Here is a 25,393-nt window from a genome sequence, read left to right as displayed (position 1 = left end):
GAACAAGGTCCTGAATGTGGACTTCCCCTGGCAGTTTACTATCCATATGAACACCTAGAAAATTGAACAGTTCTGTTTTACTAATCACATGTCCATTCTGTGAAATTAAAATATCTGGCTTTGTTGAATTGTGTGTTAGAAACTGTAAAAAATGAGTTCTACCGTGATTTAGTGTTAGTTTATTTTCTACAAGCCTTGAATTTCTCTCTTGAACTGCACTATTTGAAACGGTGTTGACATTGTGCACAACATGTTGTCAGCAAATAGAAATATTTTGTAATCTCCTCTGATACTACAGGGCATATCATTTATATACATAAGGAATAGTAGTGGCCCCAGCACTGATCTGTGGGGCACTCCCCCTTTAACTGTGCCTCCCTCAGACCCCACATCATAGCCATTCCCAGCACAGTGGAGAATGGCCTTTTGCTGTCTGTTATTAAAGTAAGAGGTTAACCAATTGTAAGCTACTCCCCATATTCCATAATGTTCCAACTCCTGGAGCGATATTTTGTGATCAACTCAAACATCTTAATTTAGTCGAAAAAGATGCCTAGCATTCAAAAATTTTATTAAACCACTTCTAAAACCAAACTGTACATTTGATAGCAAATTACCTGAAATAAAATGATAAATTATCCTTACATACACAGCTTTTTCAATAACTCTACCGAGCGAGGTGGCGCAGTGGTTAGCACACTGGACTCGCATTCGGGAGGACGACGGTTCAATCCCGTCTCTGGCCATACTGATTTAGGTTTGCCGTGATTTCCCTAAATCGTTTCAGGCAAATACCGGGATGGTTCCTTTGAAAGGGCACGGCCGATTTCCTTCCCAATCCTTCCCTACCTCGAGCTTGCGCTCTGTCTCTAATGACCTCGTTGTCGACGGGACGTTAAACACTAACCACCACCAATAACTCTAGTAAACACTGATGGTATAGAAACAGATCTAAAATTGTCTACATTATCCCTTTTCCCCTTTTGTAAAGTGGCTTTACTACTGAGTACTTCAATCGTACAGGAAACTGATCATTCTGAAAGGAAAAATTACAAATATGGGTAAGTACAAGATTAGCATGTGCAGCACAGTACTTTAATATTCTGCTAGGTACTCAATCATATCTGCGAGAATCCTTAGTTTCTCGTGTTTTAATTATTGACTCAGTCTCCCCCTTGTCAGTATCACAGAGGAGTATTTCAGACATCAATCTCGGAAGGGCATTTTCCAAGAGTGTAACATGATTCCCTGTGGAAAGTAAGTTTTTATTTAATTCACCTGCAATGCTCAGAAAGTGATAGTAAAATATTGTACATATATCCGACTTATCAGTAACAGAAAAACTGTTGCTACAAACTGACTTTATATTGTTAAGCTTGTGCTGCTGACCAGACACTTCCTTTATGACTGACGAAATTGTCTTAATTTTGTCCTGTGAATTAGCTATTCCATTTGCATACCATGTACTCTCTGCCTTACTAGTAACACTTTTAAGCACCTTACAATACTGTTTGTTATGAGCTACTGTAGCTCATTTGTGATTACGTCTAACATTTTGATGTAGTTCTCACATTGTTCTATGTAATATCCTTATCTCAATAGTCAGCCCCCCAGGCCGCTGTTTACTGCTAGTACCTTGTTAAGAATGTTCTAATGAAATGCAACTTTCAAAGAGCATGAGAAATTTGTTAAGGGAAGCATTGTACATGTCATCTTTGTTATCCGCACTGTCAACATCCTGCCACTCAAGTTCATAACGATGTTTAAAAAAACTCTCCTTCGCCATTGGAGTAGTTTTTCTACATAGTTTGTAATTATATATAACATTTGTTTCAGCACAAAAACCTGAATGAATAAAAATATTGTCTATGGTTGTGGTACTGTTCCCCTGCACCCTGGTTGGAGAAAACACAGTCTGCATCAGATCATATGAATTTAGGAGATCTTCCAACATCATTTTTCTTACACAGTCACATACAAAATTAATATTGAAGTCACTACATGTAACTCATTTTTGGCACTTCCTATAAAGTGAACCAAGAATCCTCTCTACCTTGAGCAGAAATGCTTTGAAGTCAGAGTAAGGGGGCTTATAAATAACAACATTTGGAAGTTTAGTTTCACTAAATTCGACTGCCCCTGCTTAACATTCAAATATTTGTGCAGTGCTGTAATATGTCTACAGACTCAAGTGGAATACCATCTTTTTTTTTTACGTACATTGCCACTCCCCCAGTCCACAAAGAACTCCTTGAAAAACACCCAGTTAATCTGTATCCTGGCAAAGCCTCTGAATTGCAAATTATTCAAGTGGTGCTCTGATATACCAATTATGTCAGAGTCAACATCTATAAGCGTTTCCCTAACTTTATCTCTAATACCTCTTATATTTTGATGGAATAAGGTAATTCTTTCACTACTTTAATACCTGACCTCTTTTGAAGGTGATTCCTCTGTTAGAGGGACTTCCTCTGACCAGGGATACCAATCAGCTGACTTCAGTGTAAAAACGGTGCAGCTCTAACACCAAATACAACAGGAATTTTTCCATGGGTGATCCCACCAGTCCAACTACACTGTCGCCTATAAGCTTTGCCATCCTCCCCTTCCCATACCTACTGAGCTAAGGCCATGCTTAGTGAAACCTGATCTATTGATAGACTCAGCTGGCACCATTGCAATGTGAGCCATGCCCTCCACCATACGTGCCTTCTCCAGTCCATTGTTAACACACCTGACGGGAGCATTAAGATGAGGCCTATCATGATGCTGAAATGTTTGCACAAAGTGCACATTAGTGCCCTCAGTTTGAGTAGCTATCTTTACCAGTTCACCACTTACATCATACCCTACTGGCCATTAAAAGTGCTACACCATGAAGATGGCGTGCTACAGACGCAAAATTTAACCGACAGGAAGAAGATGCTGTGATAAGCAAATGATTAGCTTTTCAGAGCATTCACACGAGGTTCGAGACAGTGTCGACACCTACAACGTGCTGACATGAGGAAAGTTTCTCATACACAAAGAGCAGTTGTCCTGCGTTGCCTGGTGAAACGTTGTTGTGATGCCTCGTATAAGGAGGAGAAATGCGTACCATCACATTTCCGACTTTGTTAAAGGTCGGATTGTAGCCTATCACGATTGTGGTTTATCGTATTGCTACATTGGTGCTCGCGTTGGTCGAGATCTAATGACTGTTAGCAGAATATGGAATCGGTGGATTCAGGAGGGTAATATGGAACGCCGTGCTGGATCCGAACGGCCTCGTATCACTAGCAGTCGAAATGACAGGCATCTTTTCCGCATGGCTGTAATGGTTAATGCAGCCACATCTCAATTCCTGAGTCAACAGATGGGGACGTTTGCAAGACAACAACCATCTGCACGAACAGTTAGACGGCGTTTGCAGCAGCATGGACAATCAGCTAGGAGACCATGGCTGCGTCACAGACAGGAGCACCTGCGATGGTTGTACTCAGCGACGAACCTGGGTGCACAAATGGCAAAATGCCATTTTTGCGAATGAATCCAGCTTCTGTTTACAGTATCATGATGGTCGCATCTGTGTTTGGCGACATGGCAATGAACGCACGTTGGAAGCGTGTATTCGTCAGTACCATACTGGCGTATCACCCGGCATGATGGTATGGGATGCCATTGGTTACACGTCTCGGTCACCTCTTGTTCGCATTGACAGCACTTTGAGCAGAGTACATGATATTTCAGATGTGTTAAGACCCGTGGCTCTACCCTTCATTCGATCCCTGCAAAAGCCTACATTTCAGCAGGACAATGCACGACTGCATGTTGCAGGTCCTGTATGGGCCTTTCTGGATACAGAATATGTTCGACTGCTGCTCTGGCCAGCATATTCTCCAGATCTCTCACCAACTGAAAACATATGGTCAATGGTGACCGAGCAACTGGCTCGGCACAATACTCCAGTCACTACTCTTGATGAACTGTGGTATCGTGTTGAAGCTGCATGGGCAACTGTACTTGTACAAGTCATGCAAGCACTGTTTGACTCAATACCCAGGCGTATCAAGGCCGTTATTACGGCCAGAGGTGGTTGTTCTGGGTACTGATTTCTCAGGATCTATGCACTCAAATTGCAGTTCTAGTATAATATATTTGTCCAATGAATACCTGTTTATCATCTGCATTTCTTCTTGGTGTAGCAGTTTTAATAGCCAGTAGTGTATTACCTGTCTCCATCAAGACTGTCCTCAGCTCCACCCGCAGTCACTACCTGATCCTCCCTTATATTAAGTCATCTGAGTCAACCCTACACTAGGCTTCACAATGCTGGTGAACTGGTACTCGCTCCCCAACACTTAACTGCAACTGCTGCCTCACACCACTGCCATGCGAACTACTTAGCAGTAGAACCTTCTTCTTTTTGTTAGGATTTGCAACTGACTGAGACTCCCTAACTAATTAGGATTACTGCATGTGTCCTACACCTACAGCTACAAGAAGCTCCTCTCCACTAAACTCCGACAGTTGGCCAAGTCTATTGGTTATACGCAAAGCACGGCTGTCTGAATATCTCCTCCTCCTAGCCGCCATCTTACCAGCAGCCATTTACCATTCCCCAGCACCCTTCGCCCACCTCTTCCTATCTAATTCTTCCTTTGCATTTTGTAACTGCCCCTGAAGGGCACAGATCTTATGATCTTGCTCCTCTGTCAACTTATTTCTGCTACAAATTCTGCACTTCCAGAAGAGGTTCTCAGTAGAATGACCACTGGCTTCCCCACTCTATTTCCCCCAATGAAAATACTTTGAACAAATATCACATTGTAACCCACTACTCACAAACTTATGACAAAGCCCACTTTTCTCACTCACAGCAAAATGTTAACAGTTACTGAAAAAACTAAACTTCTGTGTTAGGTTAAGGGCAATTACTACAGTAGAACAATTTCAAGAACTAACAACAGTAATCTCGAATTTTGCTCTCTACTAAGAAAACAACTGCTTTTAATAATACTAGTAAACCAGAGCTAATACATCAAAAACTTCACACAATTTCTTATATAAAACCAAAAATTCAAGCTACTACTGGAAAACTCAATGAAATTAAACACAGTAAATAAAAGTTTTACTGAAATATTTCTCTACAAACAAGAAATGTCAGTTGAAAACTACCATACTAAATTTAATAAATGACTTCAACACACAAACAACTTTATAAAACACAGTGAGTGAAAGTTTCCAGAAGTTCATTAAACCATTATTTTACTACAAACAGCACGAGACAATGTTGAAAACTGCTAAATTTAATAACTGAATAACAGTGCACAAACAACTTTATCGGAACTTATGAACCACTACAGCTGCAACTGCACTCTGCGAAATGTAAAAACCCTGCTGAGACTTCAATGAACAATGTAAGCACACTCACTAGTAACAGACCACTCAAATCAATGTTACTTACTTTTAGAGCAAATATTAACACCAAAAATCTTTAAAATAAATATCTAGAGTCTATAAACTTGTAAAATATTGGTGTGTGATTTGAATAACAGTCCAGCACGTGATGTCACACCGAAGTTCAGTGGGAAATGGCCACAGATTTGCATTTCAATGATCACTTTCCAGTGTGTATTTATTTGTCGACTCGGCTGGTTGTCAAAGGGAGACCACAAAGAAGGCAGATTCAAAAGGATAATTGGCCTTGATCCAGTCAGTGGACCATTTTCTAACAAAATTATGTTCAGAAGATAGTGGACATCATCTGTGAGGTCCAGTGAGCTGCCACAGATTCCATTCACCAGTGTAGCTACCATGGCAGATGGCTCTCTGTCCCTATTGCTCAGCAATCAGAGACAAGCACGTAGCTTTGCAAACTTTCAAACACCATCCTAACACCGAAAATCTTTCTACCTTCAGACCTATGAGAGCACAAGTGAGATGAGCGATGAAAGAACTGAAGAACAACTCCTGGAAGGAGTTCGCAGCTTCCAACAATAATCAGTCAGCTTCCAATGCCCAAGTTTGGGCAAGAGAAGTACACACCTCCATTTACAACCTTGTTGAGTAATCGGGTCTTAATGGACACGTCAAAGACATTGCTCTAATTTTTGCTGAAGATACTTTTACCATCACTAGATCATCCAGACTCACTCTTGCGTTCTAGGTGTTTTGTAGGACTTCAGAGATCAGGAGGCTCCGCTTCTTCTCATGTAAAGGGAATTTCTACAATCCTCCATTTTCCTCGTGGGTATTGGAGTCAGCTCTGTCTGCAGCCACAGGTGCTACTCCAGGCCAGATTAAATTCATTATGCCATGCTCCATCATCTGTGCTCAGAAGCCAAAGGCGAAATCCTATCTTGTTTCAATCAGATCTTGTTTGATGAACAGTACCCCATGACTTGGAAGAATGAAATATTAATACCTCTATGGAACTCGGGCAAGGATTGTACCAGCTGAAACAGTTATTGGAGTGCCATTCTTACCAAATGTGTGCGTAAAACTCTCGAACTTGTAGTCATCTGCTGCCTCACCTGGGTCTTCGAATAAGGTGGTCATCTATGCTGCTCCCAGTGCTGTTTCAGCTGCCTTCATTCTGCCCTTGACATCTTAATTGTACTGGGGATTGCAATGCAATATTTCTTCTAAGGCTTGGTTGGAGTGTTGGTTTTTTATTTTATTTTTATTTATTTATTTTTTTTTTTTTTACCTCTAAAAAGCGAACGGCACCACTTGGAGGTACGTCACCCTTCACCAGCTTAATGGAATGGAGACTGTGAACGTCTGCCACGTCTTATCCAATCCTTTCTCAAGGGCTGGTGCTTTTGGTATTGTTTTGGCGGTGCCTTATCTGATGGCTATTTCAGGAGAATGAATCCCCCATGTTGTACTCAAGTGTCACATTGTTCGCAATTTCTATCAGTGGCACCTCCTCCAGTCAGGAGCCTTGTTAAATGCCCTTTGTTTGTGGATGACTTTAGGTCTCTACTCTTCCTGTGGCCTTGCAGTAACAATGAGGCAACTACAACTGTCTGTCAGGAGGCTGGAAGCTTGGGGTAATAAAACGGGGTTTCAGTTCTCTCCAGAGAAGACCGTGTGTGAATTTTAACCATGCTCTTCAAAAGTTTAACCAACCAGAGCTCACAGTGGGTGACAACATTTTACTTTTTAAGGACACTGTGCAGTTTTTGGGTCTACTCTTTGATTCTGAATTAACATGGCTACTACACCCGAAAGATGTGCTTTCGGAGGAGTTGTAATCATTGAATGCTGCAGTGGAAAGGCGTATAAGCTGACAGGTATCAACCCCCTCCCCCCCCCCCCCCCCCAACCCCCCTCCCCCACCACTGCTGTTTTATAGGCTATTATGGACACTGTCAACCTAAGGGTATTTGGATATTGAATTGAGCCCTTCAGACCTTCCCAGTTCAGAGTCTGTGTGTTGAGGCTGATGAACAACCAGTCTCGATTTGGTGGCACCTCTTGTTTTGGTTGACAGGTCCTGAAAATTTTAGCATTGTCACAGTCATTGTCATTTAGTGCAGTGATCCACCCCAACTCTGAGCGATGGTTCAGGAATTGGCGCATGTGACCAAGCCATTTGAGAAACAGACTGCTGACCGTCTCGAGGACCTGGATATATCAGACCCTTGAATATGCAGCCTGAGGTGGAACAAACTCCAACTTGGTGTCTTCAGAAGCCTAAAGTGATTTTAAGCTTGGTACATTACATGAAAACTTGTACTCTAGATTATGTTTTTACAAATCTTATGTGCTTCAGTTTTAAGTACATACCACAGTTTTATTGTTGTTTGTAGAGGAAGATCCAGGCAGGTGACTGCTCTCAGTTGTTCAGCTGTTTTCCCTGGCAGGACTTTCAAAGTGCACCTTCTGGAACAACTTACAAATTGCGGTGCGGAGTTGTATGGCATCGTGGCAGCACTGGAGTGGATCAGAGTACAAGGTTTCTCTTTTCCTCTGGCTCGTGCAATTTGCTTTAAGCAGACCATCAAATGTATTCTGTAAACCTTTTGATTCAGTTCATTCATGACTCCTTACAGTGATGCAACACCATGCTAATTAGGTGATCTTTTGCTTGGTGCCTGGGCACATTGGAAAACAGAGAAATGACATAGCTAACAAAGCAGTCAGACACCTGTTAGGATTGCTGTGCTGCTATTATCTCATTCACTGACACACGAATTATGCGTCAGTGGTAAACTGAATTATTGGAAGTGTCGGAGAACAAACCACAGTCACTCAAGTTGACCACACGGGCATGGCTGATGTCATGCCAACCACACCGCTTGAAGAAAGTGTTGCTCACCAGACTTCGCATAGGCCATAGCTGTGTAACACATGGTTTCCTCCTCCACAGGGGGATCCACCGCTTTTTTATGTGACACTTTTGATTCAGCATGTTTTGGCGATGTGTGTTTTGTGTACTGACATTAGGAACAGCCCTTGGTTTGGATGGAGATATGCCCATCATCCTCACTGATACTGACACCATGTTAGGACAGGTTCTAAAATTTTGTTAACTGTCAGGCCTGATTCTAAAATACTAATAATATGGAGACACCCTTCGTCGCCCCCTCCCCCATGAGAATGACATACTGACATTTTGTCTGGTTGCTGATAACCATGCTGTTGAGTGCCTTGCATCCAAAATCATCATGATCATCATAAAAACAAAAAGTCCCAAAAGATATTACATAACAATCACAATAATACATTTTATATTCACATCACAAATTATTTTGTAAATACGCATTTGTGCTGATAATTTATAAGTGCAGCAGAGTCCCCATAATCTAAATGTTCAGTTAATCTGAACATGAAAAATGTTAGTCTAAGTATGGAAAACTGTGCGGTAAACTGCTGTACGTACACACTATCTTAATTTACACAGTACAGTAAACATGTATTAGAAAAATTCACAAGAAAACATTAGGTTTAAACAATGCATAACAATGAAAGAAAATCTGTCAAACTTACTAAACTACAGCGGATACTTTATCCCTATTTTTTAGATGACAAAAACTCAGTTGTTGTGTTTTGGTGTAATGAAGACAATCTGCTATATGACACATAGTTACGACATCGTCTAATAAACATGAAATGAACAGGTGTAGCAGTGGGCTTTTGCTCCAAGTAACGTAGTGTGAGGTCAAGGGCTTCTGCTGCGCTTTCAGGCTCATGTCACTTCCGTCACAGCAGTCTACTTCTTCTTGGTCTTGAGTCACAGCAGCAACTAATAATCAGCATCAGTAATAAGGTTCTCCACACATGCCCCATCTGCTGTCATCCAATCATCTACGTCTCCTTCACTAGCTTCTTCACATTCAGGGATTGTCTGTATTATTTGTAGTATATTTTCCTCTTCATTTTCAACTAGGCTGTCCAGGAAATCAAGAGATGTCCACAGTTTTCTCCACGGTTTTTCTCAGAGTATTTTCTGAAATATTCTACCATGCCTCCATGGCCCAATAAACAACATCCTTCACATTGGTAATTTTTATTTTGTCCACTAAAGGAATGCTTTCATCTTGGATCAGCATTCTTAAAATTTGTTTTTTGTGAATCAGTTTTAATTTTTGCAGTATGGCCTGGTCCATCGGCTGTAGAAGTGGTGTTACATTCGGCGGCACAAACTTTGCCACAATATCTTCATCTCACAATTCTTCAGTGCTGGGATGAGATGGCGCGTTATCAATCAAAAGGATTGCATGGGGAGACAAGTGATTTTTCCTTAGAAAACCGCCGAACAGAACGAACAAACTGGCTGTGAAACCATTCTTTGAACAGCTTACCATCCATCCATGCTGTTTTCTGATTGCGTTAAAATACAGGCAGGGACTTCATTATGCAGTTTTTTAAAGCTCTGAGTCTAGCAGTTTTGCCAGTCAACATTAAAGGCAGCTTGTGATTACCAGCAGTGTTGCTGCACGCTAATAAAGTCACACAAATCTTTCCACTTTTTAAAACCAGGAGCATGGTCTTCTGCTTTTGATGCCTGGCTTTTTGTTGGCAATGCCCTAAAATTAAGGACAGTCTCGTCAGCATTATAAATATGTTGGGGAGAATACTTTCCTTCTCTTGTCAATTTTTCAAACTCGCCCAAGTATTCTCTTGGTGTATCACAGTCAGAAGAAAGCTTCTCTCCAGTAATTGTTAGCTGACAGATTCCATGATGTGTTTTGAATCTGCCCAACCAACCCATACTCGCACTAAAAGACTCGTCACCATTCATTAACTTGTTCAGGTAAACAGCCTTCTCCTGAACCAGTGTTCCACTCAAAGGAGTTCCCCTTTCTCTTTCCTGTGTAAACCGAAGGAAAATCACTTCATCCACTTTATCATACTGGGAGTCTTTCAAAGTCTGCCGAATTGTGAGAGTTGTTCCCGAAGACGTTACGCAGGTTCTGTTCAAGCTTCTCAGTTCTTCTTCCAATCACAAATGGTTGCTTTACCAACACCCAGTTCCATTTCCAATTGAGATACATTCTCACCATTGTCTATCCGCTTCAAGGCATTCAGTTTTTCTGTGAGAGTTAATGTTGTATGTTTCCATTTACTCATGACTAAAATATGTACACCTGAACGAATACAGTACAACTGTTACGCGTGCCAGCGACCAATAACTAACATAACCAAGCACTTTGCGAGCCAACTGGCAGTGCACTGACCTCGGACATTACAAAGATCTCAACAGTGCACAGCAATGAAGGTAGGGAGTGAGAGTGAGCTATTGTTCCCACACTTGTTCCCATTTGTTACCCTGGTGTACTTACTTATCTGCTTGGTATACTTCATTCTAGAAACTCATCACCATAAATCCAGAACAAATCGGTAATCGGAACAAGGTCTGGCCCCAATTAGTTCGGATTAATGGGACTCTACTGTATTATATATATATATATATATATATATATATATATATATATATATATATATATATATATTACTGGCTAAGTAATCAAAAATTTTGAGGAAGATTGTTCACAAGCCAGGTACCTTATTCAGAAAATGATTTAGAGAACATGACTGTGTTGTGTTGTGATAGTGAGAGGATTTTGCTCTGTTGAGAACAAGTATTGCTGCTGTGCTGTTGAGATAGTAGTGTAAAGGTTGAAGAAAAATGAGAGAGAGTGCAACGATTGACAAGACATTGAGCAAACGCAGGGTATGGTAATCTCGAAGCATATCAGCACATAGCCATGGTAATTGTTTCTAGACAAGAGTGATATTATTGAAATAGTGTGTGCCACAAACGTCTCATACAGAAGCACTTATCGCCAGTTCAAGGCATCATGAGCTCCTGTACAAATATCCTTTGAGAATACAGTAGCTATAATCAGTAATGGGGCATATTAGTGACTGTGAGGGTTTTTTATATAAAAAAAGCTCTTCATTGTATTCACTCGTGGTAAAGATAGTCACAAAGATACAGTGATTGCAGCTTAATTGCATGATAAATGTAAAACAAAGCATTGGATTATAGAGAGATGGTGATACAACCTTTTTGATGGCAAATGGGCAGTGTGTTAATCTTATAGTGACTATTGTAGCATAATCCTGTCGAAAGATGTCTCGCAAAGACCAAAGGAATTCTCATAATATTTGGAACTATAATTGAATGTAGCAAACCAAAAGCAGAAATACTGAACTCAAAAGTTTTCAAATGTTCCTTTATAAAGGCAGATACAGGAGTTCTGTCTCAGTTTCATTATTGCACCACTGTGGGAATGATACAAGCAGTGATGTAAGAAACCACTGAGATTTACAAAGTTAAGCAAGGTTTGAGGACCTGATATAATTCCACTCAGGTTATTTACAGAATTTGGATCTGAGTTAGCCTCCATACTGTGTACTGTAGTACTAAAAACAAAACAAAAATATGCCTGATGGTTGGGAAAAGGCACAGGTCATATCTGTCTACAGTAAGTAATACAAAACAGAGCAACCAGTTTCACTGACATCCAGTTGTTGTACAGTCTTGAATTCAGAGGTCAAATGAACAGAATTACCCCCTTCATGCCAACTCGGAATGTCTTCTATGGACATGTCATGTGAACCCAATTCACACTTTTCTCACACATTATCCTGATAAAGACAGTTGGTTATAAACAGGATGCTTTTTGAAAAATTATTTTGCTTAGTATCAAGCTAATATTTATTAATGGAAGTTCAAAGTTTAATTTGCATGAGAATTGAGACCTTTTTGGTAGGGAGTGCACACAATGTTATATCTAATGGAGAGACTTTGACATATGCAGAAGCAAGTCCAAATGTACTCTAGGTAAGTGTATTGGGACCTTTGCTATTCATGATGTATATTGATTGAACCTAACCTAACCTAACCTAATCTGGCTGATAGTAGTGATAATAACCTCAGCCTTTTTGCAGGTGGTACAGATATATTCAATGGAATGCTATATGAAAAACACTGTACAAATATCAACTCATATCTTGATAAGATTCCATACTGGTTCAAAGATTGACAACTTTTTTACTGTCCTGAAATGTAAAATGCGCTCTTGAACAAATCCAAACTATGACTACACTATCAGTAAGTCACACATCAGTTGTAGGGAAAGTTAGTGACGGACTTAAGTTCTTTGGAGGGATACTAGGAAAAAGCAGTTGGTCTACGGAGAAGACTGCTTACAAATCACGTATGTGTCCAGTCTTACAATATTGCTCAAGTTTAGGAGTATTTAGGGGTATTAAATACATTCAAAACTGTTTAATGTGAAAATACTTAACACAATAAATTGCTTTGCAGAGAATTATGCTGTAGTCTCGACAAAAATAGCATGTAATCTCATACTTCTTTAAAAAAACTCTTTTTAAAATGCAGTAATTTCACTTTTGAGTTGAACAGTTAACAGCTTTTTGCATGTGCAAAGTCAGCAGTTATTATTGATTTATTTTTCCTCATCAGACTAAATGAAGTAAACAGTGGTTGTGGCACTCGTCTCGAAATACTGCCATTGTCAAAACATTGCAGTTAGGTTTCGAATTGACTGATTTGAATGATTCATGGAAGAGTGTAACAGAAATGCTAAGTAACATGAATTGGTAGATGTTTGAAAATATTGACTATGCTGCAAAATCCCACATCATGAATCTGTATTAAGTTCAGGATGAATCTGTCTCTGTGGTCTAATGGTCAGCATTTTAAGCTAATGGCACAGAGATACCTGGTTAAATTTCCAGTATCCACATCACATTTTCCTGTGTGAAAATGCCTGTAGTGCAGCCAACTCAGCCCCGCAGACCAATTAAGATGATGGTTGAATCATGAAACATTGAAACTGACATGCAGTCACCAAACTGCTGACAAGTAATAAGGCTTGTATCAGGCTGGGAACCATTGGGAATTATTTATGTGTAACTTAAGGACATAGTACACAGGACACTGGCGTAGTGCTTACTCCACATACTGCCTCTACATCCAACCTTTCTATTATTCACTGTCCTCACCCCACCTCCCTGCAGAACTCACCCACCTCCCTCCAGAATTGTCTCCTTTCACCCTGTAGGAACCTCTTCCCCTTGCTAATACCATCACTCCTCCATCCAGCACCCAATACCATTTTCAAACACACCTGGCCACCAACTACTACCCCCACCCCCATGAGTTTTAGTACTCCCACCACAACCACCCTCCAGTAATCCCCTGCCAACCACGTGTACCCCGTCTCCCACCATTACAGCTCCCACCTCCCACCCAACTGTAACACACTTCTTCCATGTGACTTCCCTCCTGCCTCCCCCTGGTCACACTCAGCCCCCTCCTTCCTTCCTCCAGCCACCTTTGGGACCCTCCTGTGCCACCCATGGCCTGGCTCCTACCACACCCCTTTCAGTAACCTCTTTCGCACCCTCACCCCAACCCAACTCGAACCACTGTCCCATCACCCCTCTAGTGACCCCCCAGGTGCTCCCTCTTAACACCTAATCCCTCCCCTCTGGTAATGACCCCCAGTGCAACCCTTGTACCTGCCTCCCCCTTTAGGTACACACTGTATCCTTACACCCTCCCCCCATATCACTCTTATCTTCCTGTCTTCACCCTGCCCCTGCCATCTAGCACTGCTCCCCCCTCCCCCCCCCTCCGCGATCTAGCCCTGCCCCCTCGGCCCCTCCGCGATCTAGCCCTGCCCCCTCGGCCCCTCCGCGATCTAGCCCTGCCCCCTCGGCCCCTCCGCGATCTAGCCCTGCCCCCTCGGCCCCTCCGCCTTCCCCCCCTCGGCCCCTCCGCCTTCCCCCCCTCGGCCCCTCCGCCTTCCCCCCGTCGGCCCCTCCGCCTTCCCCCCGTCGGCCCCTCCGCCTTCCCCCCGTCGGCCCCTCCGCCTTCCCCCCGTCGGCCCCTCCGCCTTCCCCCCCGTCGGCCCCTCCGCCTTCCCCCCCGTCGGCCCCTCCGCCTTCCCCCCCGTCGGCCCCTCCGCCTTCCCCCCCGTCGGCCCCTCCGCCTTCCCCCCCGTCGGCCCCTCCGCCTTCCCCCCCGTCGGCCCCTCCGCCTTCCCCCCCGTCGGCCCCTCCGCCTTCCCCCCCGTCGGCCCCTCCGCCTTCCCCCCCGTCGGCCCCTCCGCCTTCCCCCCCGTCGGCCCCTCCGCCTTCCCCCCCGTCGGCCCCTCCGCCTTCCCCCCCGTCGGCCCCTCCGCCTTCCCCCCCGTCGGCCCCTCCGCCTTCCCCCCCGTCGGCCCCTCCGCCTTCCCCCCCGTCGGCCCCTCCGCCTTCCCCCCCGTCGGCCCCTCCGCCTTCCCCCCCGTCGGCCCCTCCGCCTTCCCCCCCGTCGGCCCCTCCGCCTTCCCCCCCGTCGGCCCCTCCGCCTTCCCCCCCGTCGGCCCCTCCGCCTTCCCCCCCGTCGGCCCCTCCGCCTTCCCCCCCGTCGGCCCCTCCGCCTTCCCCCCCGTCGGCCCCTCCGCCTTCCCCCCCGTCGGCCCCTCCGCCTTCCCCCCCGTCGGCCCCTCCGCCTTCCCCCCCGTCGGCCCCTCCGCCTTCCCCCCCGTCGGCCCCTCGGCCTTCCCCCCCCACATCGGCCCCTCGGCATTCCCCCCCCCCACATCGGCCCCTCGGCATTCCCCCCCCACATCGGCCCCTCGGCATTTCCCCCCCCCCCCCCCCACATCGGCCCCTCTGCCTTCCCCCCCCCCACGGACCCTCGGCCGTCCCCCCCCCACCTCGGCCCATCGGCCGTCCCCCCCCACCTCGTCCACTCGGCCGTCCCCCCCCACCTCGTCCACTCGGCCTTCCCCCCCCACCTCGTCCACTCGGCCTTCCCCCCCCACCTCGTCCACTCGGCCTTCCCCCCCCACCTCGTCCACTCGGCCTTCCCCCCCCACCTCGTCCACTCGGCCTTCCCCCCCCACCTCGTCCACTCGGCCTTCCCCCCCCCACCTCGTCCACTCGGCCTTCCCCCCCCACCTCGTCCACTCGGCCTTCCCCCCCCCACCTCGTCCACTCGGCCTTCCCCCCCCCACCTCGTCCACTCGGCCTTCCCCCCCCACCTCGTCCACTCGGCCTTCCCCCCCCACCTCGTCCACTCGGCCTTCCCCCCCCACCTCGTCCACTCGGCCTTCCCCCCCCCACCTCGTCCACTCGGCCTTCCCCCCCCACCTCGTCCACTCGGCCTTCCCCCCCCCACCTCGTCCACTCGGCCTTCCCCCCCCCACCTCGTCCACTCGGCCTTCCCCCCCACCTCGTCCACTCGGCCTTCCCCCCCCACCTCGTCCACTCGGCCTTCCCCCCCCACCTCGTCCACTCGGCCTTCCCCCCCCCCACCTCGTCCACTCGGCCTTCCCCCCCCCACCTCGTCCACTCGGCCTTCCCCCCCCCCCCACCTCGTCCACTCGGCCTTCCCCCCCCCCCCCACCTCGTCCACTCGGCCTTCCCCCCCCACCTCGTCCACTCGGCCTTCCCCCCCCACCTCGGCCACTCGGCCTTCCCCCCCCACCTCGGCCCTCGGCCTTCCCCCCCCACCTCGGCCCTCGGCCTTCCCCCCCCCCACCTCGGCCCTCGGCCTTCCCCCCCCCACCTCGGCCCTCGGCCTTCCCCCCCCACCTCGGCCCCTCGGCCTTCCCCCCCACCTCGGCCCCTCGGCCTTCCCCCCCCACCTCGGCCCCTCGCCTTCCCCCCCACCTCGGCCCCTCGGCCTTCCCCCCCCACCTCGGCCCCTCGGCCTTCCCCCCCCCACCTCGGCCCCTCGGCCTTCCCCCCCCCACCTCGGCCCCTCGGCCTTCCCCCCCCACCTCGGCCCCTCGGCCTTCCCCCCCCACCTCGGCCCCTCGGCCTTCCCCCCCCCACCTCGGCCCCTCGGCCTTCCCCCCCCACCTCGGCCCCTCGGCCTTCCCCCCCCCACCTCGGCCCCTCGGCCTTCCCCCCCCCACCTCGGCCCCTCGGCCTTCCCCCCCCGCACCTCGGCCCCTCGGCCTTCCCCCCCCACCTCGGCCCCTCGGCCTTCCCCCCCCACCTCGGCCCCTCGGCCTTCCCCCCCCCAGCCTCGCCCTCGGCCTTCCCCCCACCTCGGCCCCTCGGCCTTCCCCCCCACCTCGGCCCCTCGGCCTTCCCCCCCCACCTCGGCCCCTCGGCCTTCCCCCCCCACCTCGGCCCCTCGGCCTTCCCCCCCCACCTCGGCCCCCTCGGCCTTCCCCCCCCACCTCGGCCCCTCGGCCTTCCCCCCCCACCTCGGCCCCTCGGCCTTCCCCCCCCACCTCGGCCCCTCGGCCTTCCCCCCCCACCTCGGCCCCTCGGCCTTCCCCCCCACCTCGGCCCCTCGGCCTTCCCCCCCACCTCGGCCCCTCGGCCTTCCCCCCCACCTCGGCCCCTCGGCCTTCCCCCCCACCTCGGCCCCTCGGCCTTCCCCCCCACCTCGGCCCCCTCGGCCTTCCCCCCCACCTCGGCCCCTCGGCCTTCCCCCCCACCTCGGCCCCTCGGCCTTCCCCCCCACCTCGGCCCCTCGGCCTTCCCCCCCCACCTCGGCCCCTCGGCCTTCCCCCCCCACCTCGGCCCCTCGGCCTTCCCCCCCCACCTCGGCCCCTCGGCCTCCCCCCCCACCTCGGCCCCTCGGCCTCCCCCCCCACCTCGGCCCCTCGGCCTCCCCCCCCACCTCGGCCCCTCGGCCTCCCCCCCCACCTCGGCCCCTCGGCCTTCCCCCCCACCTCGGCCCCTCGGCCTTCCCCCCCACCTCGGCCCCTCGGCCTTCCCCCCCACCTCGGCCCCTCGGCCTTCCCCCCCACCTCGGCCCCTCGGCCTTCCCCCCCCACCTCGGCCCCTCGGCCTTCCCCCCCCACCTCGGCCCCTCGGCCTTCCCCCCCCACCTCGGCCCCTCGGCCTTCCCCCCCCACCTCGGCCCCTCGGCCTTCCCCCCCCACCTCGGCCCCTCGGCCTTCCCCCCCACCTCGGCCCCTCGGCCTTCCCCCCCACCTCGGCCCCTCGGCCTTCCCCCCCACCTCGGCCCCTCGGCCTTCCCCCCCACCTCGGCCCCTCGGCCTTCCCCCCCACCTCGGCCCCTCGGCCTTCCCCCCCACCTCGGCCCCTCGGCCTTCCCCCCCACCTCGGCCCCTCGGCCTTCCCCCCCCACCTCGGCCCCTCGGCCTTTCCCCCCCACCTCGGCCCCTCGGCCTTTCCCCCCCACCTCGGCCCCTCGGCCTTTCCCCCCCACCTCGGCCCCTCGGCCTCCCCCCCCACCTCGGCCCCTCGGCCTCCCCCCCCACCTCGGCCCCTCGGCCTCCCCCCCCACCTCGGCCCCTCGGCCTCCCCCCCCACCTCGGCCCCTCGGCCTCTGCCCCCGCACTTTCTGTCCCCTATGCCCCCCACCCTTGTCCCCTCCACCTTCCCCCCTTGGCTCATGTGCATCCTCCCCCGGCCTGTACCCATCCTCCCCCCCACGCCCCATCACCTCCGCCTCCCCCCCACCATTCTGACCCTTCCTCTACCCATAGTCCTCCCACTCTATCCCTCCACTGCCCCTCTTTCTGTGCCCACTCGCAGCTACCCTCCCACTTCCTTCTTCTGCCCTACTATTTTCACTATTTTCTGTACTGTACTGCCTCTCTCCGCTTGCCCATTCGTGCCTGCCTGTTTCCAGTTTCCCAGTCCCAGTGCCTGCCGGCCTGCCGTCTTCCGCTCACCCCCTGTCCTTTCCCTCACCGACCCTGACACTGGGTTCCTGGGGTCCTCACTGACCTCTCCCCTTCTCTGGGCCCCCAGTGCCCTGACTGACCTCCACCCTCGCTGGACCCCCATGTCTTTGACGACATTCCCTCGTCGTGCACCTGTCTCCCTGTTTAGCTCCACTTGCCGACCCCCCCCCCCCCCTTCACCAACCTCCCCCCTCTCTTTCACTCCTAACTCTCTGTAGTAGTTCCTTCATTTCCACTTAATATTCTCACTCAGCACAGTGCTGCGAGTGAATCTTAAATTACTGGTTCTTAATCCTCCAATCACCAGTCTAGTTATAACATGTTTTCCATAGATACTAAATAGAACTGGTGATCAGATGCACCCTTGTCTAACTCCTTTACCGTGTCGAAAAGGACTTTCTTAGTGTGATTTGCTGCCGTGCTATTGGAGTAAAAGTTTCTGATAAGATTAATACGTTGATCAGGAAGACCCATTTCTGCTAGCACCATTCCAAGGTTCTTTCACAAAAAACAGTGAAATGAAATGCCTAGCTACAGTCCAAGAAAGTAAAGAACTGAACGGGTGTTGAATCCTCTACATTACTGAGTGTTCCTGTATAATGCACAAACACAGCTTGCTTTGATGATACTTCTGTATTTAAACAGGCTCTTTAGGTATTCATGGGTGGCGTTTAGAAGAATCTTACTGGTATTTGAAATCAGTTTAGTAGTTCTGTAATTCTGAGGTTTCTCCCAGCATATTTGTTGATCAGACAGTCCATGGGTGTATTGCTGGTCCATAGTGTCCAATAGGCAGAATTTTTCGGCAATCAAGACATCTCACCAATGTCAGGTGCATTGATGAACTCAGTTCCATCTCATCACAAGCCAATCTCTCTCTGATCTACACCTTAGGGCACATCAGCACTCATGGAGACACTTGCACTGCCATCAATGATAACGTTGATGTAGTTACTGTGTCACCAGATCATTACTTGCTGTGTGTTCTTGACCTTTACAGGCATGTCCTAACATGCACATATTTTCTATTTAATGGAGAATGCTATGAGCAAATGGAGGGAGTTGCCGACCATTCTCACCGGTGGTTCTGAATTTGTATATGGAGCACTTCAAGGAAGGCCCTGGCATCATTCAAATAGAAACCCACTTGCTTTTTATGTGATGTGGAATACACGTTCATCATGTGGCCCCGCAGAAGAAACAGACTCAGTGACCTCTTTGTGCATCTGAAATCAATATATCACAATATCAAATTCACTGTGGAGCAGAAGAAGAAGGAAGACTACCTCTCCTGGATGCAATGGTCAAGAGAAGAGCTGATGGCACCCTCTGCACAATGTGTATCGAAAGAGGATGCACACTGGCCTGTATTTGCACACAAATAGTTGCCACGACCTTGTGCATAGGAATGCTCTTTGCCCCATCACTGCAGTACGTGCAGTGCAGTCAGAAGATATCAGAGGGAAGATGTAGCCACAGCCTTTATATTGTAGACTGGCAGACTGCTGGGAAACATCAAGCCCATACTGAAAAAGTATTGCATAAGAACTGATTTTTTCCTGCCTGGTAAACCATGAGCATTATTGGAGAGTGTCAGATATGACCTCAGTTTGCAGAAGACCAGGGTGTTTCAGGTTCTGTGCCAGTGTGACGAGACATATATTTGACAAACATTGCACATCTCTGAAGGTTGATGCTAAGAGCACCAGTAGCACACTCAACAAATGTACCCCAATAAGTCAGCGGCTGTGTAGCACTGTTTGTCAAAGAATCATGGTATAGAGTATGAGCATACCAGGATTTTAGTGCATGCGTCCAAATACTGGGACAGTGGCATTAGAGAACCCATCTAAATTTGCACCACAGTAACCTTATCCATTGGGATTGTGGCTATAATCTCAGTAAATCTTGGGAACCAGCACTAGGTGAAACTAAGATGGCATGCAGGAAACACAGAGATCTGGTTACCAGGTGGATAGAAGAACTACATCGATGCTACCAGTGACTCCAACGCAAGCACCTCTCCCTGAGTGCTGAAGTGTGCCCTTGGGTGCGATCTGCAGATGGAACGACTTAAGGTGGGAGGGGATAAAAGTCGTCCACGTGCCCTCAGGAGCTCAATTTATCAATGCCCTTAACGATGGTGCCATACCGAATCGCAGAAATATTATGCCTGTAGGACATTATGGACCATTATTACACCCATGGACTGTTCAATCAAGTAGTTCTGTAGTTCCCACAGTGTTGTGTGTGTCCTTCCTTATGAAAAGGAATTATCATTAACATGGTCCAGTCTTCCAATCAAGTTTCGTTATTCCATGTGCCTTTTACATATTTCGTACTTGATTTACAAACCCAGATCTTCAGATGCTTTTATCATTTTGACAGTAATGAGGTCAGGTACAAGTGCTCTGTCATTTTAAAATTTATTTGTAGCTTTTCAGACTACTTCTTTTGCGCTCGTGCATTCCTCTCCACTGGAATGTTTACACGACCAAGTTTCAATTGTTATCCTTGTACAGCATCTTGCAGTATGTTCCCCACTGATCAGCAGCCAGTTACTGTTGGGTAGCAGTGTATCATCTTTGTCTTCTAGAGCCCATGTTCTTTGTTTGAAGCACCTGTTAGTTTCTTTACTTCATTGAATGTGTGCCTCATCTTGTTGTAATCTCAGGACTTCTCAATTCTCTTTCCAGTTTTGTTGATGTAATTTTTTTTTTCTGTTTTTTTTTTTTTTTTTTTTTTTTCTGTGGCAGTTCTCTGTATTAACACAGCTAACTTGTGGTACTGCAGAGTTCCCTGCAACCTCTTCATCTTCAGTAATGTTTGTCATCAGTGATTTGTATAATCTTTGCAGTAAGTCAGGTTTTTTTCCCCCCTGACTACTTTCTCAGCAGCTTCAACTAATGTCTCTGTCATGAAGTTGGATTTCCATGTAGATGTCATGTTACGTGACTGATTGGATGAAAGTCTTTCTTTGACTTGATACCCAAAAATTTCCGTTTCAGCCTTTTGCGATAGTCTTCTTGTTTTTGGAAGTGTCCACTTACATTTTGTCAATTTCCTTCTCAGTTCAAGACATAAGAAGTCAATGATAAGAACCCAAGTCGAAACCTGGAAGCATCTTAATGTTTTTAATGGACAATCTCAATCTCAAGCCAATCAAAAATTAGTCAGTCTGATTATAGTGAGTTCCATCGGATGAAGTCAAGGTGCAAAAGTTTTGTGGATGGGGTTAAAGAAGGTGTTGGTAATTACAAACTTATTTTCCAGACAGAACTGAATCAGTTTATCTCCATCAATTTTTGCCTATATCATGATAGCCAAGTACTTCATTTGATGAGTCACATTTTCTTAATTTAACATTAAAATTTCCTTGAACCATTCTAAATTTGTTTTTGACTATCAGTTCAAGGCGGTTGAAAAAGAGACTTGTGAGACTTTTCTAGCCGTTCATTATCATATGTTGAAGCTCATGCACTTGCCTGTAGAACATTTAACTTCCAAGGATTAGTACTGAATTTCACTAGTACTATTTGGATACTGGCAGGCTTGTGTTCAATCATTGCGATCCATCCCTTGTGTACTAACAAAGCAACACTACGAATGTGGAATTATCTGTCCTACCAGAAAAATGTACTGTATTGTCATTAGCTGCCCACTGCCTTTCTAATGAGACTTTGCTATTTCCAGTGTTCCGAATTTAATTTGCTGATGTTCTCTTTACAGAGTGTAATTTTCCAACTTGGCATAATTTTTGTAAATTCAAAGTCATACTCTTTGTGTATATTCTTTTCGATGTTTGTAGCTTTGTATGTGACTGCCCCCCCCCCCCCCCTCTCCCACCTAAGATTTAATGTACAATTGGATGTGAATTATTTTAGTTAAATATGTGCAACCTGTACAATGACATGTTTTGCATTGTGGTAGTTACATATTGCCATATTGGTAATGTGAGGCAGTATTAATTAAAAAATCTTTGTTCAATAGATTATGTCAGTCAAGAGAAGAAAGGTAATCTTACATCAGTATAGTGAAGTCTTTGATACTTTCTTACAGGTTTTTGGATTCTAGAGTTTTTGCAACATGCAGTGATGACAGCACAGTTGCCCTTTGGGATGCACGAAATTTAAAGTCACAGATCAGAACTCTGCATGGACATTCAAATTGGGTAAAAAATATTGAATTTTCACCACGAGATGGTCTTCTTGTTACATCAGGGTTTGACGGAAGCATTTACACTTGGGACATCAACAGGTGAGAACATCTTATTTCAAGTTCAGTTACAAATGTATCTAACACTTTCTGAACATTTTCAAACCACCCTTGGGTGGCATTTTCTTTTGAGAGAGAAATATAGGACCTTGTCAAATGGTGGGCACAGTAATGCCTTGCATTGATAACTTACAATTTCTTTCCAGCTACACAGAAACTGGTTTTGTGTACACCAGAGTATTTCATACAAATGGGTTAATGAGAACTCGTCTTAACCCGGATGCTACAAAGATGGTAATTTGTACAACAAGTGGCTACCTTATGATTGTTCATGACCTTGATCTCACAACATTGCAACAGGACTTGGCTGGATTTAAGGTATATTATTTATTATCTGTTTATAGTGTCAAGAGGTACTCTCATTTTGTTTATGAATGACTGTGACATTGCTTGGTGGTGATAAGCAGTGATGTAGTTTTTAAAGGTATTTGCAGCATGATAGTTTGGTTTTTGGGAATGTCATTGTGTGATCAAAAGGCTGCACAAATTTTTCTTCACCAGTACTACATATTTCAAATTCTTATTAGTTACATATGTAAAAAGGAGAGTTTTTTGAAAGTGTTGCTGAAATATGCACAAACTTTTGCATTTGTTTGAAGGTGAATGTTGTTTTTTCTTAAGTTTATGCATTATTCTTAGAATTTTTGTGACAGTAGCGTATTCTGAGTAAGGTTCACAGCCCCGTTGTAAATAGTAATCTTGTCTTCTGTAGTACTCCTTGCAGACAAATGAAAGTATTGTACTGCTTAACAACCAGAAGAGAAATAAGGTCTGTCAAGAACAGACAGAGCAGAAAGTAGTTGCATATGTAAATCAGTGGTGCTGTAGCAGTAAGTTTCAACACTTCTGTTGCTAGGCTTAGGCTTACAGTAATGTAACACCTTGGTCAGGTAAGTGAGACATCCTCATTTTTAAACATTGTAAGAATTGTGTCTAAGCATGTGTGTAAATTCAGAAGCACCCTATAAACCGTAAGTATGCAGACCATTTTTATTTACAGTCCAGTCAGTTGAACACAGATGCTGAATGATGCTGTTCATCCACTCCCATCCTCTTACATGTTATCATATTTTTTATGTTTTTGTGTAATTATTGGTTATAGACATTCAGGTTATGATATTAACAGCCATAAGTTGAATGACTACATTCAGTGTTGTGTTATTAGAAGTGTATGTTATAGGGCTTCTTCCAAGCATTAAGGATTGTTGTCCCACATCCTCTCTGTTTCTGTTGGACTTGTGGTCATATAAGTGAATCACATGTGAAGTGGATAATAAGAAAATAAAAAATGAAATTCCTCAAAAAGGATTTAAAAAGGGTCTGGCAGCTAAGTCAAAGATAATCAAAGAATGCTGTAAACCTAAAAGTGCAAGTGGATCAAAAGTGGTGTGAAGAAGAAGAAGAAGAAGAAGAAGAAGAAGAAAGTAGTAGTGAAGACAAATAAGAAAACTGAGAAAGTTGTAAAATGCAACTGAGCGAAGTGGCGTAGTAGTTAGCATACTGGACTCACATTCGGAAGGATGACTGTTCAAACTCATGTCTGGCCATCCAGATGTAGGTTTCTTGTGACTACCCTAAATTGCTGGGCTGGTTCCTTTGAAAGGGCATTGACGATTTCCTTCCCCATTTCTGAGCTTGTGCTACATCCTAATGACCTCGATGTTGACAGAATGTTAAACTCAATCTTCCTTCCTCCTTCTAAAATACAAGACAACACAGACATAAATCTGGATGGCAAGGATATGTCAGCATACTTTGATAGGATAATAATCCTGATAAGAAAGGATGAACTTCAAAATTGCATAGTGTTGTTTCCATTAGGAAACTAACTTTCAGTGGAAAAGAGCTAGCAGGCTGAACTTTTGGAATTAGATCATGAATTGTGATTGGGTAGGTTTGTCTATAGAGCATTATCCATGGAAGACAAAGCCACAGTTTAAATGTTGCATCAGCACAAATTTTTTTAATAGTTGACATCTTATGCAATGTGGAAATGTGTCAGAAAGCTTCCTTGAGCAATTCTGTACATATTTTCTTTCTTCCAATGGTATAAGTTCCACAAGGTATGCAGGCTAGCTACTGTGACCTGGAGGATATTAGGAAAGAGGTATTGAGGTATGAGCACTGTAAGAGACCATGGCATTTCATCAATTATTGTCATTTTGTTTTATTTCAGTATAATGCTGGCCATAAAAAACAGATCAACCTACAGTTTTCAAATATTGAGAACTGAAAATTTGGCTCCTTGGAACTATCCTATTTCAGTTTTTCTCTGATTTTCCTGAATTTCGTAAGAGGAAAGTATGTAAATGTTTTTGACAAGTTTATATTCAGTTCATTACTTTCATGTGGAAACAGATATAGAACTTGTTTATCATTGACCTTGCTGGTGGTTGAAATGGATCGTTTATGAGAGAGAAGACAACCTAGTAGATATATTCCACTTGCAAGAAGTATTCAAGAATGAGGTACTTAACTGTTTTGTAAAACAGTCCACTTCAGCAAGCTACGATTCTCACCTCACACCATTGTATTCAATAGTGCTAGTTGCTTTAACTCGAGTTGAACTTTTGTGGGCATTCTTTTTCATATCCATGTTTGTTGCAGGTATTTTTATGAGGTGAGAGGTTTCAGTTGTGACCCAAAACCTTTTGATTAAGGCTGCCATTTTTTTTCTTTATATAAATTGTAATTTTTCTCTTTATAATAACAACCAAAATGTGAAATTCTGTGGTGTTTAAGACATTGGACTTGTATACTGATGGGCAACAGTAAAGCAGTGCTATAAAAGTTGAAATATCAACATCTGCTTACTATTTTATTTTACTTATGAGGTGGTGTTATTATGTGACACTTTTTATGGAAAAAGGGATAAGGTAATATTTTACTACCACACCTAGTAGTGGTAGATAAAATCCACTATAGTATAAGTGTATTCTTAAGTCATCTTGTATGTTATATACTCTCTCTCTACCTGTATGCTC

At 46.3% G+C, this 25,393-nt stretch overlaps 1 protein-coding gene across 1 annotated transcript in view; it reads left to right on the top strand.

The window, feature by feature from the left end:
• The window catches only part of LOC126354122 (DDB1- and CUL4-associated factor 10), a 63,238-nt gene that overhangs the window by 19,212 nt on the left and 18,633 nt on the right, over window positions 1-25,393 (top strand). The window contains exons 3-4 of the mRNA XM_050003519.1: window positions 22,194-22,391; window positions 22,556-22,727. Coding sequence (XP_049859476.1) covers window positions 22,194-22,391; window positions 22,556-22,727 — 370 coding nt within the window. The remainder of the gene's footprint in view (window positions 1-22,193; window positions 22,392-22,555; window positions 22,728-25,393) is intronic.

This window comes from Schistocerca gregaria, chromosome 3, assembly GCF_023897955.1.
Source record: "Schistocerca gregaria isolate iqSchGreg1 chromosome 3, iqSchGreg1.2, whole genome shotgun sequence".
Taxonomy (NCBI): Eukaryota; Metazoa; Arthropoda; class Insecta; order Orthoptera; family Acrididae; genus Schistocerca; species Schistocerca gregaria.
The sequence above is the reverse complement of the archived record's forward strand: the minus strand, read 5'-3'. Positions and strand labels throughout refer to the sequence as shown.